The sequence below is a fragment of the Limanda limanda genome, chromosome 9 (genome assembly GCF_963576545.1).
Source record: "Limanda limanda chromosome 9, fLimLim1.1, whole genome shotgun sequence".
Taxonomy (NCBI): Eukaryota; Metazoa; Chordata; class Actinopteri; order Pleuronectiformes; family Pleuronectidae; genus Limanda; species Limanda limanda.
Genome location: NC_083644.1, coordinates 17846555 through 17863230, shown reverse-complemented (window position 1 = coordinate 17863230; position 16676 = coordinate 17846555). Strand labels below are relative to the sequence as shown.

Genomic DNA, 16676 nt, shown 5'->3' with positions numbered 1-16676 from the left:
AGATTGTATACATCCTGTCCTGCCTCCTGTATTCCCTACCCAGATACCAGCCCTCACCTGAATGGTTCGGACATTTTCCTGTTGTTGTGAACTTGTCTTACCCGGACAAACTCCAGCTGTGTTCTTCATATGTGAAAGGCAAACTCCAGGGGATGTCAAATTTTCCAGAGTTCTTTTCTGAAAATGACTATAAAACTTAAATATTCTGTGCCATCTAATTGTCTAAATGCATCAAAGTTTTCTCTTATATCTCTGGAAGTTTAGAAAAACATATGTTGGAACTTTTATAATTGAATAGCTTTCCGATTTAGCTGCTTTTGAAGAGTCACTGTACCTTAGTGCCAGCCACTCAAGCGTCAACTCTCCGTCCTCGCTGTGCTCAGCAAAGGATACGAACTGCTCCCAAACAGCGTCTCATCTACGGAGAACAAACTCAGTCTGTCTTTGCTCAGGGTGCGTTTGATGTCTTTGATCAGCTGCTCGTCCCTTCTCTCTCCGTTCAGGCTGCTGCCGGACGGTTTGGGCCGGATCCCTCCGTCCTGGGACTCCTCTTGGCTTCCATCGTCGGACTTGGACGTTGTAAAATCAGTTATTTCCGTCACTTCTCCACTCTGCTCCTCTGTTTTCCCCGATGATTCCTCGGCATCTTTGGCTCCACCTGGACTCGCTGGGCGCTCAATGTCCTCGTCTGTTTTGGACGCAGCTTGGAGATATTTTGTCTCTTCAGTTTCTGTTTCTTTTCCTGGATCACGAGCAGAAGTTTTCTCTTCACTTTGTTTCTCGGTGACACTCTCAGCTTTGAGACTGGCAGCAGAATGATGAGTACCGGCAATGCTTTCCACTTCAGTCTTTGAAACATCACCGTGCGTCTGTGTTGCTCCTTTTTGATCCTCGTCTTCCTCTAGAGATTCCTTGCTTCGTTTTCTTTGTCCGTTTGAAGACTCTTCATCATTTTCTTCAGTCTGTATCATCTGGTTGAATTCCTCCACCTCAGTCTCCTCTTTCTCCTCGGATGTATCTTTGATGGCGTCGCTCTGAGGTTCATCTTCACAGGATTTGCTCCCAATCTCCGACTCTACAACTTCCAGTTTTTCTTCACTTTCAACTTTGTGTATTTGCTCGTTTTTCTCCTTTTCACTCATCGTCATCACCTCAGGTGGAGTCTCTACCCTCAGCAGCTCTGTAGCTTTCGTCTCTTCTTTACTGTAAACTTGAGCGTGTGACTTCTCTTCCCTTAAATCCTCTAAAGGTTCCACAAATGTCTCAAAGTCCTTTGACATTTGATGCGTGTTTACCCAGTTTGTGACCAGATCTGTGCTGTCTTCTGCTGCCAGGGCCTCTGGAGTTTCTTTATCCACTGCGACGCTCTCTTCTGCGTTAGGAGCCTCCTCGTTTTGTGCTTGAGGTTTGAGGAGCACACTTGCTCCTTCCTCTGAGGCCTTGCTCGCCTCCTCCGCGTCCTCTCCGTTTTCCCCATTGGCGACAGCAGCAAGTTGATCAGAGCATGTTGTTTTGTCAGATGTTGCGGTGGACTCGTCTAATTTGTGACTTGTGCCACCTAAACCGTCATCTGTGGGTGCTGAAGATTGTGCCTTATCCTCGTTGGTTTTACTATCAATATTTTCAATCAAGTCTGAATCTCTGTTTTCACTGAGTTCAGGTTTGTTGCCATTTTCGTCTTGTTTCATTTGCTCTCCATCAGTATCCATGTGATCTGGTTGAGATTCTTCTGTTATCTCTGTTTCTTTGCTCTCTTGCTCAGGATCTTTTTGAGCAGTTTCCTCTTGTTTATCACTGTCGTCTCTTTCCCGAGCTTCACTTCCTGACGCATCGATTCCATGATCCTGCTCAACCTCGTCATCATGTTTTCGAGCACCATCTCCAGAATCTGCTTCTTTAACCTCCGCACTTTCACCGTCAGTCGGTTCCTCCTCTGTTATTCTTTCGTCTTCAACACACTCGGCTGCTTTCTCCTCATTACTCTCCTCTTTTGAAGCTTCTAACTCATCATCATTATGACTATCTCTTTCCCCTCCAGTAGAAATCTCTCCATTTTCACCATCAATTTCTCCTCTCTCACTGTTGGAACTCGCTCCTTCATTTTCTTTCTTAGCATCTTCTGACTCCACCGTGTGTTCAGTCGTTTTATTTCCATCGGCTGTTTCATTGACGTCTTCTGACTCAGCTGTATTTTTGCTAGAGGTCTTCTCATCATCAGGATTTTTCTCAGGTTCTACGGTAATCGCTGACTTTTCTTCTCTCTCTTCAGCTTTCTCATTGTCATCTTTACTCTTTTCAGATTCCATTTGTTCTTCCTCATTTCTCTCTTCTTTTTCTGCTCCCTCACCCTTTTCTTCGTCCCTCTCTGCCTTTGTCTCCTTTACTTCTTCACCTTCACTGGTTTTATCAATCACGGCTTCCTTTGCTTCAGATTCTTCCTCGCTATTTTTATTCTCAGCACTTTCACTAGCCTCGTCTTTTTCTGATTCCTCTGCTTTCTCTTCATGTGCAACATCATCTTCTTCATCAGCAGGTTCTTCATTTGTCTGCCTTTCAGGGTTTGAGTCAGTTCTAGGATCTTCTACAACATTTGCCTCATCTTCTATCATTTCTTCTGTCTTGATTTCATCTTTGCCCTCTTCCTCTTCATGTTTTTCATTCTCTTCCTTTTCTCCACGATGTTCACCTTCTGCTTCCTTACTTTCCTCCTCAGATTTCTCCTTCTCTACCTCACCACTTGTTTCCGCAGATTTTTCTCTCTGCTCTCCACCCAACCCTTCATCTTCCTGATTCCCATCCTTACTCACTAGCTCTGCTTCTTCCTTTTTAACCTCATCTTGACTGCCCTCGTCATTTACACTGTCTTCACTAATATCTGCTGTTTTTTCCACTGTGGTGTCTGCGCTCCCCTCCAGCGAGCTGCTCGAATCCTCCGTTGTGACTTCTGTTAGTGATGCTGCCGTGCTGTCTCCCTGCTGCCTCTCCTCTGTGTCGCTCGCAAGTGCCTCTTCACAGCGGAGGGCCTCTCGCTCCTCTGAGGGCTCCGCTTTCATCTCCACTGCCTCGCTCACTGTCATCGCCTCTTCCTCTGCATCCTCCGACGCCGCTGTCTCGTCAGTCTTTCTATCCAGCTCCGATACCGATGATTCATCCGCCTCCTCTGCTTCTGCAGTTTTCTCCTCACTCTCTACATCTTTCTGTGCAGCTTCAGAATCGTTGCATTTCGCTACTGTACCCTCCTCAGGTTCTGAAGCTGTGTTTTCTGGTGTCATGTGCCCTTCAGACACAGCATGGAGAGCTGCACCCCTGTCCTCCAACTTCTCTTCTTCTGACGCAGGCTTATCATGATCTTCATCCAGTTGTTTGTCCAGCTCATCTTTGGTGCTATTCCTGTTTTCATGAAGCTCTTTTTCGGTTCTATCCTCCTCCTGTTCTTTTGGCTCAGATGTCTCCTCCTGATCTTCAACAACTTCAGCTTCAACAACACTTTCTTCACATTTCAGCTCCTCTGCGAGAGTCTGTAGCTGCTTTGGAAAGACATCTGTAAAAAAAAAAAAAAAAATAGACAGATGTTGTAAAGAGAAAATTGTTGTATTTCCTATTGCATAATCATTTCAATAAATTTAAAAACAATGTACCATCGCTCTTCTGTCCGTGGCCTTTATCGGTGGCCTCCTCCTCCTCCTCTGTGCTGGTGTCGCTCAGTTCGGGCTCAGAGCTGCACTGAGACTCCTTCAGAATGGCCTCCACCAGTTTCTCCTGCACAGATTTAGCTTGAGATAGAAATGAGATAAGAGCACATGCAATGATATGAACCCACATTTCCACAGGAACAACATGAACCTTTGTAATTGACTCATTGGAGGCGAGTGATGTAATGTTAAAAAGAATAAGACAATGGCAATGCAATGAGAGAACTGAGCCAATGAAGACACATACAACCATGAACAAAACAATATTTTTTTAATCTTTCAAGGGGCAAACAAGGGAGAAACACAACATGCAAAATGATAATTTCAAAAAACACACAATTTAGTACACACGCAACAAAAAATTGAAACACAAAGCACAGTTAAACTTAGTTTTAAATGTAGAAATAAGACAAAGAAAATCTCTTAACTTTGGAACGATAGAGTTCCATTATAATACATTTTCTAACCATGTGTAGGTTGAGTGTTTACATGAAATTGAAGAAGAAAATGAAGGTAGGAAGCTGCTTGTATTTGTTTGTGTGCAGAGTCCATACATGAATATTAAGCAGCTCTTCACAGCTGCATGTTTTGTGTTTTTAGAAACACTGCCATTTTAAGTGTGTGCACTTTAGAAATACATGTATTTTTACATCAGCGGCAGCTTCCTCCTTCATATCTGATTGCCCTTTCACCCCCTCCCCTATTGTTTTTCTGCTGTTTAGATTTATTTCATGGCACTTATCATTTTAATCCAAACTGTATAGTGCAGCTATAAAAAAGCGAACGGCATAAATATCTTGTGAAATGCAATCAATATGTGAGGATTTCTTGTAAATATCAAAAAAAAATTAAAACTCACTTTGAATGAAACTGATGTTTGACATTGAAAAGTGTAAGACCCAAAAAAGATAATTACACACAAAATGAACGAAGAGTAAGGAAAGAAAAAAATAACAGACACCAAATTTTTCCACTATTAAAATGTAAGAACATTATCCATACTATAATTTAAATATCACAGTACTGTACTACTGTGACAATAATAAACGTTAATTTGCTGTAATATTGTGTTATTAAATTACATATAAACCATTACACAGCACTGGTTGTGATAATAGTGGAAAAACCTCCATACAAGATGGTCAGAACGATTCCTCACTCAGGTGAAATCTACCTGTTGGTTTTTTACTCACCCCTCTCCGGCCCCTGCTCCTCCTGTTTGCCCTCATCCTCTGTTTTCACCTCCTCCTTTTCTCCCGAAACGTCATCACTCTGTTTGAGCTCCTGCCCCAAGGGGACGCTGGTGTCAGAGTTGTCGATCTCTGTGCTGTCCCCCGCAGTGTCCCGTACGTCCGGGTCTTTAGCCGCACCAGACTCAGCCTCCGTCACAGCTGCTTCTTCTGGATACGGTTCATCTTTCTCGTCTGGTGGAGAAACAGTTTCTTCTTCATCAACCACCGCAGTCTGCTCCGCTGTCTCTCTGTGGTCTTGTGTTGCTTCATCATCACTCGCCTCCTGGTCGCTACTTGTACAGCTGGAGCCTGAAAGAGACTTCATGTCGTCTGTACAAGAAAGAGAGCATATTCAATTCTTTCACAAAATAATCATTCTCCACACTTCCAGTATAAATGGATATGAATTCCTCTATAAGAAAGGTTCATTTTTTCATAATGAACAGTTATATATATTTTTTTAAATATAGGATACAACATATAGTGATATTTTAATCATTTTACCGGGATTTAGACTTAATCAGAAGTAAAACGTATTTGAATGCTTTTGAAAGCAACAAATTATTGTTTTTTACTGGATTAAAAGCAGATTTCAATTGAATATCATGTGTTTATGGTGTAATGCCACATTCCTCTCAGTTATTTTCCTCTCATGCGTCGAGGAGAATCACCCACCGTCCTTCTCATCGTCTTCAGTCTCAGATGCATCCATCTCTTTAACCTGCGTCTCAGTGTCACTGGATGGAGATGGGGATTTCTTTTCTTTCCCCTCTTCCACAGGGCCCTCGTCGTCTGCTTCAAAATCTTCTTCATAATCTGAGTTAAAACAAGGAACATTTATTGACATAATGGTATAGAAAAGTCTGTTTTTATATTTCTCTTAGTGATACAGTTGTTTTATACCATCTCTGACTCTGCTCTGCACAGTGACATGTGCCTCTTTGACTGGACACTCCACTTCCTGTGGAGGACCTCTTTCACAGTCGGACGGGGAGGCAGCATCCTCCCCGGTCATTTCTGTTTCCATCTCAGGAGCATCCTTCGGGCTGATGACAGACTCCTCTCTTCCTCCCTCCTCTTTCACCCTCTTTGGTGGTGGTGTGGGTTTTTTGTCCAATCCCATCGCTATGATGCACCTGAAAAATGTACATAAACATAAGCTGAGTTTAAAAGAATAATTCTTATTTCCTGCTGGGAAGATAAATACTATGTTCATATCTGTCATTAAACTTCCAACAACGGTCAATAATCTGACAACAGGATACTGATATGGTGATATGTTGAGGAAGTTGTGAGCAGACGAAGCAGAGACAGAGCAACATTGATTTTTAATTGGACTACTGTTTGTGACGATCAGATCAACAATATTCACTCTCTTTTTAGCTCAGTTTGGTCTCCACCAAGTCAGAAAACAGTAAAGTTGTAGGCAAGAAAACCAAAACAAAGGGGTTAAAACTCTCTAAAACTCTTAAATTGCATGATGATGACTGTTTGTTATTTGATCTTCCACGTTTGATCCCTTTCATAAATTTGAAAGCAGGAAAACTTAGTAATCAGAACAAAGGGAAACATCTGGCCTCCTGCTGTCCAAAGGTAGCAAAATCTAACAAGCCACAGGTCAAATGTTTTATTATAACTTTTTCCCCAAAATGTCAAATTAATAGAAGTCATACATTTCTGCTTCTTATTGCCATTTTCACTTCAGTTGTATTGTAATGTGCCAATTCATTTCCTTTGTTATAGACACAGGGTGCCTTTAAAAGAAGACCTTACTTATAGCAGGGAGAGCCCCCCTCTACGCTGACAAAGCCAAAGTGTCCGTGTCTGCCGCCAAGTCTGGAGCCTTTCCTGTGTTTGAACTCGCAGCAGGAGCTCAGCCGCTCCACCTGCAGCCCGTTCAGGAAGAAGGTCAAACTGAAGGGGAAGCCTCTGTGTCGCCTCGAAAGGAACTGGAAGGACTCTGAGGGAAAAGATGAAGGAGGTGGAGGATGTGATGCATGTCTGAGGATCCCCACCAATGGTTTATATAAATGTACACACACACTAACTCAGATGGTCACACTGACCTCCCTCGCAGAGCTTTCCTTTATACACAGACAGGTTCTCTCCTCCGCAGTGCTGCTGGAACACTTTCACATCGTCCCTCATGTCGGTCAGGTCGTGGGAGAGATGCACCGTTTTGCCAAAGTACACCATGTTCACACACACCCTGCTGTGGTGCACAGAGCTCCTCAGCATGGGGGGGTCCTGGGGAGTTTAATATCAATTTCAGAAAATGACATGACAGGTTTGATGAAATAGACTGATTATTTGCAGTGATAAATGTTATGTAAAATAGTCGTGTAATATATCAGTACTTTATTTTTCCTATTCCATTTTGTCTTACAACTGACATTTTGTACTGATTAATTGCAGTATAGTAAAAACAAGCTCAGTTGACAATGTGTAATTATTAAGTTCATTAATTAAAAACTTAGGCCAGTAAAATGTTATGCATCGTGTTAGTAAACTAATACTTCATTTGATTTAAGTTAACCAGAGAGTACAAGATACAAATGCATCAGATACACAAAAAGACACAGTATAACTTCCTACTTCTAAGTAACATCAATGTGTGGCGTGGAAATTTTAATGGCCTTTCCAAATTAATCCAATGACGCTGCCGCCTGTAAGTGTGTTGTGGAGAGTTTCGTTGCTGGGGAAAACAGAAGAGAAATAAAGACCTCAGTGACGTTAGCACCACTGGTGGCGGTGGTGGGGCGCAGTCTGCGGCCTCGGAGCGTGCCACCGCTGGGAGTAAACTTGAGCCCCCTCTCTTTCCTCTTTGTGGCTGGAGGCACTGGGGTAACAACAAAGTTGTTGATGACAGGGAGGCGGTAGGGGGAGATCTCATTGGAGGTCTCCATTGTAGTCAAACGTCTCCGCGACTCCTTGGTCATCTGGGAGGGAAGTTAATAAGGTCACTTTAGTCGAAAGACTGCGACTGTGCATTTGTTGGGGAGGTATTTGTCTACTTAGAGCTGATGGGTGGTTATACGAACTGTAGATGTGTGATGTGGAAACATGGAAGGGTTAACTTTTATACAGTCAGAATTAAACAAAACACATTTCTGTCAAGAGTTTAATTAAAGTTCTCTAAAGAGTAGTGTCCAGACAATATAAAAGTGTCCTGCACACCCTCTATACAAGCAGGTGAGTGAATGCATGAATGTTGTATTTGTCTCACAGTGCAGTTGAACAGCAGATCGTTCTCATTGGAGGACTCTTGGAGCCTGTAAGGGGAGCCAAGTCTCAGTGAGGCCGTGGTGCCGTTGCTGTGGATCGGCTTCAGACGCATCGGCCTCTGCATCTTCCCTGGAGCCGTGTTGGGTCGAGACGATCCCAGCTACAATACAAAAACAATTAATGTCAGCATTCTGCTAATTAAAAACACTGAGTATCACTATGGAGACCTCGGTGTCAGCATTTTCCTTTTTGGCTCTATGGTAAACATCTGCTCAACTTTTTGCACAGCAGTTTATGAACGCAGGAATGACTTAATGTTAAACTCAGAATGTTGTGATGTTTAATTTAACTGAATCTGTTCTTTCCTTCAGTTACATCATTATATAGTATTTTTTTTAAATGTCAAAGTTTCCGATTAAGGATAAGTTGACCTTTATGACTGGTAGCCTTAATAAACTGTTAAGTGATGCAACAGATTTGTGTTGCGCAATAGTAATTAGAAAAGCTCCCTAACTCTAAACATTTTGTTGTTGATGTGTTTTGAACAAGGCCCAAAGTGCTGAAATGTGAAATGATTGAAGACTTTTGTTATTTACAGATATAAAACAATTGAAAACAATGCAATATTCTGTATAATTTCTAAATAAATGTAAAGGAAAATGTCCTAAAAACCTTAAAGGAGCTTGAAGAGAGTCATTTTTCAGGCAACATAATGAAGAGACGATTTTTTGGATTCTAACTCAAAACACTGCATCCCATAAACATAACACATGAATGTTTAGACAAACTCTAACTTGTGTGATATGGTTTTTATATTTCACAAATCCAGAAAAATAAAGAAGAATATACACACAAATATTGATAAGAAAAAAGCCATATTCCTAGTAAGAAAATATTGGATTGATCCAGTTTATGAAGGCTACCTGAAGTTGGGATTGATGGATTTCTAAATCAGGAGAGAGTCAGTGGGACCTTGATGAAGCAGTTTCCAAATTAAGCAGATTTTAAGCACAGCAGTAGGAGTAAGCCGAGGTAAAGTGGATGCACCAAATATTAGAAATTGCTCAAACCATCCACAACTTTGGTTTCTCTCGTCCACTTTAGAAATCATAAAATGTCTTGTTGCATGTTAGAATAAAAACTTTCACTTATAGTCAAAACGAGCTGGAGTGTCATTAGCTCGAGCTCATTCATCTGCTAAGCAGGAAACTTGAGATGAAGAGAGAGATCTCACCGAGTAAACACAGAGATGGAGGATTACTGGCTCCATTTATTCTGGCATCGAGCTCAGTGATTTTCTATGTTTCAATGAAAACATGAATCTAATCCCTCTACTTCACTTCAAACACTCACAGAGCAAACAGCCGCTGAGACAGCTCTTCAGTCTCAAGTGTCTGTGTTAACATGACAACCGTCAGCGTTTGGCTACTGATCTGTTTACGTCACTGTCACACAAACATGATGATCTCAGTTGATAAAGAAATAGTTTGGGAGATCCACTTCCCTAATGTGAATCAGACGAGCAGACTGATCCCACCCTCAAATCTGTACTGGAGCCAGCAGACAGTTAGCTTAGTAAGTGGTAGCCCGGCAACCACTGTAAACCTGAGACAGTCAAGAAGTAGAAAAAGTCCAGCACATTTTCTACTGATCCAAACGTGTCCTCTTCACTTTCGGTTTTTATACTGATCAAATAAATTACACGTGTTGATAAGTGACGTTTAGAGGTGCTGCTCGTTGGATTTTGTTTCCTTTGGACAAAGCGCATAACTTTCCCCTTTTATTCCCTGTCTCTATGCCAAGCTCAGCTGACTAGCTGCTGGCTATAGCTTCATATTTACTGTTCAGACATGAAATCATCTGTCGATAGATTTTCTATTTCTCTTCAGGTAAATAAACACATTTCCCAATATGTTGAAATTGTATAATACCTCACCCATAAACTGTCTCCGATTTTTTACTTAAGTTTGAGGGATGATGCATATAAACAGTGTTTTTAAGTAACACTGAAATTTAAACTACATCATTGTCCCCTCAATCTATGACTGTACCAAGGCTTATGTTTGGACTCACGGAGTCGGAGGACTCGGAGTGCTCCCCCTCGGGTCCAGAGTGCTGCTTCCGGAAACCCCTGACACCCGGGGGTGGGTGTGGAGACAGGACGGGGATGATGTCGTCTTCATACCTTCTGGAGCGCTCCACCTTTCCAAAAAAAATACTATTCATTGAGACACTATGTTGCTACATGTGAAAATCTTTGTTCTAAAACCAGATATATTATGGTTCAAATGATTCATGCCACTCAAACTGTTCATTTTACTTTCAAAACAGATGACTCATACAGACCGGATCATCTGTATCCTTAGAGACACTGAAATGGGATGGCTTTTTATAGATCAACAATGTGCAAACAAAGGCTGACGTTATGAACAGGCATCATGTCACATCATTTAAACTCAGACCAAGCAGTGTTCAAATGTAAATGATCTACCTTGATCTTGTGCACTCGTTCCCTACTTGCAAACTCCTCCAGTTTCCTTTTGATCTCGATCTGATGGAGACGCTGCATGGGAGGGGCACAGAACAAACTGGCATTGATTATTATGCAATGAGAAGAACTGATAGCATAGTACAGTGGAGTTTGTTTCTCCAGTTTTGTTTCGGGTACGCTGTGTTCACCTCACCTCCATCTCCAGCACCTTGTAGAAAATGGCCTGGGCGAGACATTCCCGAACATGTCTCTGGTGGGCTCTCTGGCTCAGCTTGTGTCTGTACTCTTTGTCTGGAACGATTCGGCCACTCCTGGTGATCTGAAAACCACAAAAGTGTCAGTACTGCTCAATCAATACGAGTTTATGATGAGTGATAACATTGTTTCTAAACTGAGGTCACCTACAGTTAATATTTTGCACACCACTGCAAGACAGCACCAGAACAATTAAATATCCATGTCCTTGGAGAGGAACTTTCATGACAGTGAGTTGTACAGCCAATATTAAATAAAGATCATTAACAGGTTGTTATATTAAATAACAATTGTTCTCCTAACTATTCAGAATGTACTATAAGTCAAAATGTCACTATTCATGAAGTGCTTTGTCAATAATTTATCTGTACGTATATGGTCAGTCCAATTCATTCTGTTTGACTTTGTTTTAATTTTCCTAATGCAAGATGGACAGGGGGGGTTCAAGTTCGAGACCAAATATCTGTCACTACATCATCATCCGTACCAGTCCTGCTCTCTGCAAGTGTCTTCTGATGCGAGTGTTGCTGAAGTATCCAGCGAGGTGTTTGTCGGTCAGACTGTTGTAGGCTGAGAGCAGTCTGCAGAAACACGATCCATAAAAACACAGAGGCAATTAACAAATGGAAACTCAACAGATTGCGTCACCAGACAAGACCTCACTTCACAAAGGACATCCAGACTTTAAACTTCGTCTTCCCTCCGCCACAGTTCTTGATTACACCGAACAGAAAACCAGAATCTTAATCAAATGCTTCAGTGGGACCCAACACCACATTTGTTTATTGGCAGTTGTTTGTTGTCCTCGTTAATGAGACATCAGCCCCCCGCAGTCCAGCTAGCCCGCTCCCCAGCTTTTTTTTTCCAACGCAGATTTGATTTCCTCCAACATTTAAGCGCGAGACAAGGGGATCCTCCAACTGCAGGGTCTGTTACCAGGGTCGGATTACACACCGGAGCTAGAGGGGACGGCACACTTAACCCTGTCTGCCTCCTCTTTGTGTGGCTGTCTAAGTTGTCCCTGGTGCTCTTCATCTTTGGCTCCATGTACAGTGGAGTATTGTTTCACTGTCAGTCATCATATAATCCATGGCTTTCTCTGATCCAAAGGGAGGTGGCACAGAAATATAACCTGCTGATCACATCTGTTTTAGTGTCATTTGTTTTACAGTTTCTATTCTAAATATGCTGTTTGTGAATTTTAACATTGGTTTTTAGTTGGCCCATTAGCTAAATGACAGCCCGACCAAAATGGATATTTGAGGGCTGATGTCAATAACAATATTAGGGAGTAAAAAGCATTCTGTTATAAATATAAAATAAAATAAAAATGGCATTAGGATATCCTTTTCAAACCCTTATGACAAAAACATTTAATAGATGCTTGATATTAAAAAACACATATATAGAATATAAAGATAATATAGAAAGTAACACACTAGCTTCAATGTGACACTCGATACATTAAAAACAATAGAGTTAAAAAAGTAGCATTAAATGGAAAAACTCAAACACCTTAAAACCGTACACAGGATATGAGTTAATGTACGTAGCTGCATTCCTTCACATGGAAACACACTGAATTTATATTGTGGAGTCGATAATTTCACTAAAGCTAAGATTTCGCTCTTCTTATCTTGTCAGGGTCATTTGTTTCTCAAAGCAAAACACTGTTTTCCAAAATGATTCCCAGCGGAGCCTCAGTGATTCTCATGAAATGTGTCAATCAACACATTTCTGTTTAGACATGAATAACATGGTGTGAAGTGTTTGATTAGCTTTCATTTCAAAAACATCTATCATAAAACCATAAAGACATAATGAATTTGAATTCTTACAGTACAGCCAGTGGAGCCTGACGACATCTTCACTGCACCTGCACCCTGATCTCAACACTGCGTCACTACCGTGCAACACTGTGTGAACTTTTGACTCCACTTTAAGGGAACTAGCTAGCTTTACTTTAGCATTAGCACAGGGTAAAGAGTCATTTAAAGGAGTAGAATAAGACAGCTGGCACTTCCCTAAGTTAACTTGGTGGTTTTTATATGAGTCGAGATGAAGTAAAACACAAATTCAGAGCGTTACTATGAGATAAGTGTAAAGACACAGCAGCTGCACGGACTGTAAATACACAAAGTTTGATCGGAATCCTTCAAAGTCTCAAGTTCAAAGAATAACACGGACATTTAAAGAGTACGTACCCGGGGCTGAGGTGGCTAAGGTGGCTCATGGTCTCCAGCTCCCTGCTAAACGCGTGGCAGGTGGAAACGCGTGTCAGGTGTGAAGGTGTGAAGTTTAGCAAAGGTGAAGAAGTGTGGAGGAAAGTGAAGTTAGAGAAGCAGCAGCACATGAAGCTGAAGCTGAGCACAGGAGCTGATGACACCCGGCGGTTGCTATGGGAGACCACGTGACCATGCTGCCAATGAGGCTGGTTTCCACTTACACACACACACACACACACACACACACACACACACACACACACACACACACACACACACACACACACACAAAAGTCCCTCTCGCTCTCTCTCTCTCTCTCTCTCTCTCTCTCTGCGCGTGTTGGCAGGACTTCAACCACCTATTCATTGCACAATATCTAACGATATGTAAATTTAAAAACCAAAATGAACCATAACCATTTCAAATTAAATATATTTTTTTCTTTTAAATTAAAGTAAATAAAAAAATTAAATTAAATTTAATTTAAAAACAAAACAAGAAACTGCACATCCTGCGCAGAAGCCCATTGCGCACATCCTGCGCAGAAGCCCACTGCCCATTAAATTAAATTAAATCCTTAATTAAATTTAATTAATTAATTATTTTTTAAATTTTAATTTAATATTTTTAATTAATTAATTAATTTTAGTTTTTAAATTTGAATAGTGTAAAATATTGTCCAATTAATGGGTGGTTGAAGTCCTGCCAATTTTAGGGGTTCAGTATCTTGCCAGAGTGGGGATTGAACCCCCAGCCTTCTTGATGGAGAAAATAATTAATTTAAAATAACCCTTATGATGTTTTCACAAGTGTGTTTTATCTATATTGTACAAATTGTTGTTTTCTTTAACCTAGAATGGGCCCTTTATATTTATATCGAGAGTGGGTGATCTTTACGGAGGCCGCCAGATTTTTTACAGTAGCACAAACTAGACAAACTATCACCTTGACAGTTTTATGACAACTGAAGGCTGCCACAGGTTATCCTTCATGTTTGGAAGTGGAGGGTGAGGTGAGGGGTGTTCAGCTGCAACATGCACCTTCACCACTGATGTCACTCTGCTCGGCTCTGATCTGTCAAATTAAATTAGGCCACAGCATTTTAAATGACACTTCTCCATTAAAAAATACATGAATATGCATTGTTAACATAACAAGTTAAGAGTAATGGACAAAAGATGTCTGATACTTCAACTGACTGTACTTGTAAATGTTTGATATTGGACCACGATTGACTTCCAAACGACTTCTGATGTCTGGAAGCTATGCACATTTTACAATCACATCACTGATTTCTCTTCTGTTTTTATACATATATAAAAGACGTGAGTCTTGGTTCATCCAGCACAATCAAAGTATCCGTGATGAAGAGGTTTTACTCTCAGCTTCCTCCGTGTACAGTCTGTGCTTCCTCCTCCTCCTCCTCCTCCTCCTCCTTACAACACACATTTACAGCTTGAGTCGAGGCTGCAGGTCCTCTGTTGCCCTCTTGTGGGCAAAAATTTAACCACATTGTTTTTGCCTGGACATTTTGTTTTACATCTAGGACACTATTACACAAGCCACCTCTTATGTCAAACTACCTGGAGCCATGTTAACACCATCATATAATTTTTTTATTCTATATTTATGATACATATAATGGGGTAGTAATGCAGACAGTTGAATCCCTTCCAGTGTCTCATTGCTTTGATGCCATGTTGAGGTTTCACACAATGTGTCAGTCATGATTCCTTTGAATTTGAATCCATTGATTTGGCTTTCTCAGAACCCTGTATCAGTGTTGACCAGTGGGGAGCGATGTTTCCCTCTCAACATGAGACAGCATTTTTTTTTGCGAGGGTAAAAACATGAAGATTAAATATTTGTTATGTGTTTTTTGTTTTGTAAACCAACAGACAGAGAGAAAAACAACAGGGAAACTAATTATAAATTTCAAATGATACATATTGTGCACTACTAAGTGTTCGACCTAGATACGCATAATATATTCATACATGATCCTGGTGGGCAGGCAGTGTTTTTTTAAAGACATAAACCCACAATATTGAACCCAGGGTTTAAATGTAACCTTTAACATTGACCTTTAATGTTTCGGGGCTCAATCTGGGACTTACAGTTAATTTCTACAAAACGTGGAGCCCACCTCCACAATTAAATACACTTACTTTTCGTGTTCACAAATCAAATGCCCTTAAAGCGGATCGTTTACATAAATACAAGTGAGATTTATTACCGCTCTCCAAAGTGGTGAATATCTGTACAACATAAATGATGTGTGTACAATAAAGATTACATCACAGATAAAAAAGCTCCTTGAAAAAATACCTTTCAATAAGAAAGCATCAAATATGAATAATAATAAGTGCAACAATCAAATAAATTGCAGTGTTTGTGTGTAACATTTTGATAGATTTATGCATTTGTTTAAAAAAGTTTTAGCCCTGAGGCTTTGGTCCTCCCACTTGGGAAAGTATCTTAAACATGTTGTCATTATGTAGGAATTTATCTTTTAAGTGATGACAAGCAGTAACTGAACAGATCCTCGGAAATCAACTTAAACCTTCTTTCACTCAAAACACAAGAGACGACAGATTAGTTGCAGTTCACTCTGAACTAATGAAGTGACATTCAACCTGAATAAATCGTTGTTAAATCCTGATTGTCCCAAAGGAGAAAAAGTCAAATTCATTTTTATCGTGACAATTAACGTTGATTTTTCATGGACAACCAGCAGAGCTGATCAAACAATAACACATCAAAGCTTAGATTACAACCAAGTTCAGTTTTTACCTCGCAAATCTGAAAGAACAATCAAATATAAAAAGTTAAAGTTAGATAAGGTAAGAGACCTTAATCGATTGTATCATGTCTTTGTTCTCTTTGTGTTTTAGACGATGGACTCACCCACCAGGAGCCAACACACACCTGTGGACGTTTGAGACAACAAGGCTGAACAACTCTGAAGAAAGGTAATGAAAAGGGGGAAGGTGAAGGAGAGATGATCAGACAGCAGAAAATAAATTTATTTTACCAATATCCATATCTTTTTATTATGTTTCTATGTTCTAGTAGTAATACTGAGGCTGCCAGTAACCCCCTGTTCATTCATTGTCTTCCTGGACGTGAGTTCAATAAATATCTGAGTCAATCTTAATGTTGTACACAATAAGTAACAAAGGTCAAGTATAAAATGGGAAGTAGGAAAAATATATATAAAACTTTATCCAGAAACAGACTAAATGATAAATATCCTTAATATTGCTGTGTGATAAATGATCTTAGTATTAATGGGGAAAAGCAGCGTCACAGCAGGTTGATTATAGTAATGTTTTTGTCAAATCAAGATGACACTTTTTTTTATCCTATGGAAAAGTGTCCGTTAGGCCTCTTATTAGGCAGAGACTGATTATCAGTGCATGTCATTAATAATCAGGGCTGCGGAGTTTCATTTAAAACCTTGAAATGTGGACCTATGCACTGCATTTTTCTGCATTCTTATTCAAAAAGATATGAATTCTTGAATAGTCCATCATAATGGTTATTTTTATTATT

At 40.5% G+C, this 16676-nt stretch overlaps 1 protein-coding gene across 1 annotated transcript; it reads right to left on the bottom strand.

Moving 5' to 3' along the window:
* Nucleotides 1–356: 356 nt before the first annotated feature.
* On the bottom strand, nt 357–13128 carry erich3 (glutamate-rich 3). The gene is made up of 15 exons (XM_061078892.1): nt 13100–13128; nt 11383–11476; nt 10834–10959; nt 10641–10712; nt 10223–10351; nt 8151–8309; nt 7648–7863; nt 6991–7171; nt 6698–6884; nt 5828–6060; nt 5600–5740; nt 4886–5254; nt 3639–3773; nt 1152–3508; nt 357–1034 (listed from the first exon to the last, which is right to left on the bottom strand). Exons 1-15 carry the CDS (start codon nt 13126–13128, stop codon nt 357–359), a joined length of 5106 nt encoding a protein of 1701 aa, XP_060934875.1.
* Nucleotides 13129–16676: the final 3548 nt, after the last annotated feature.

Excerpts from the sequence above, each read along its gene's own strand:
- erich3 (XM_061078892.1), bottom strand. The coding sequence starts at position 13,128 with ATGAGCCACCTTAGCCACCTCAGCCCCGG. Across the intron at positions 7,864-8,150 it reads ATCTGCTGTTCAACTGCACT|ATGACCAAGGAGTCGCGGAG; the intron begins GTGAGACAAATA and ends CTTCCCTCCCAG. Across the intron at positions 3,509-3,638 it reads CCACGGACAGAAGAGCGATG|AGGAGCTGAAATGTGAAGAA; the intron begins GTACATTGTTTT and ends AGACTCTCGCAG.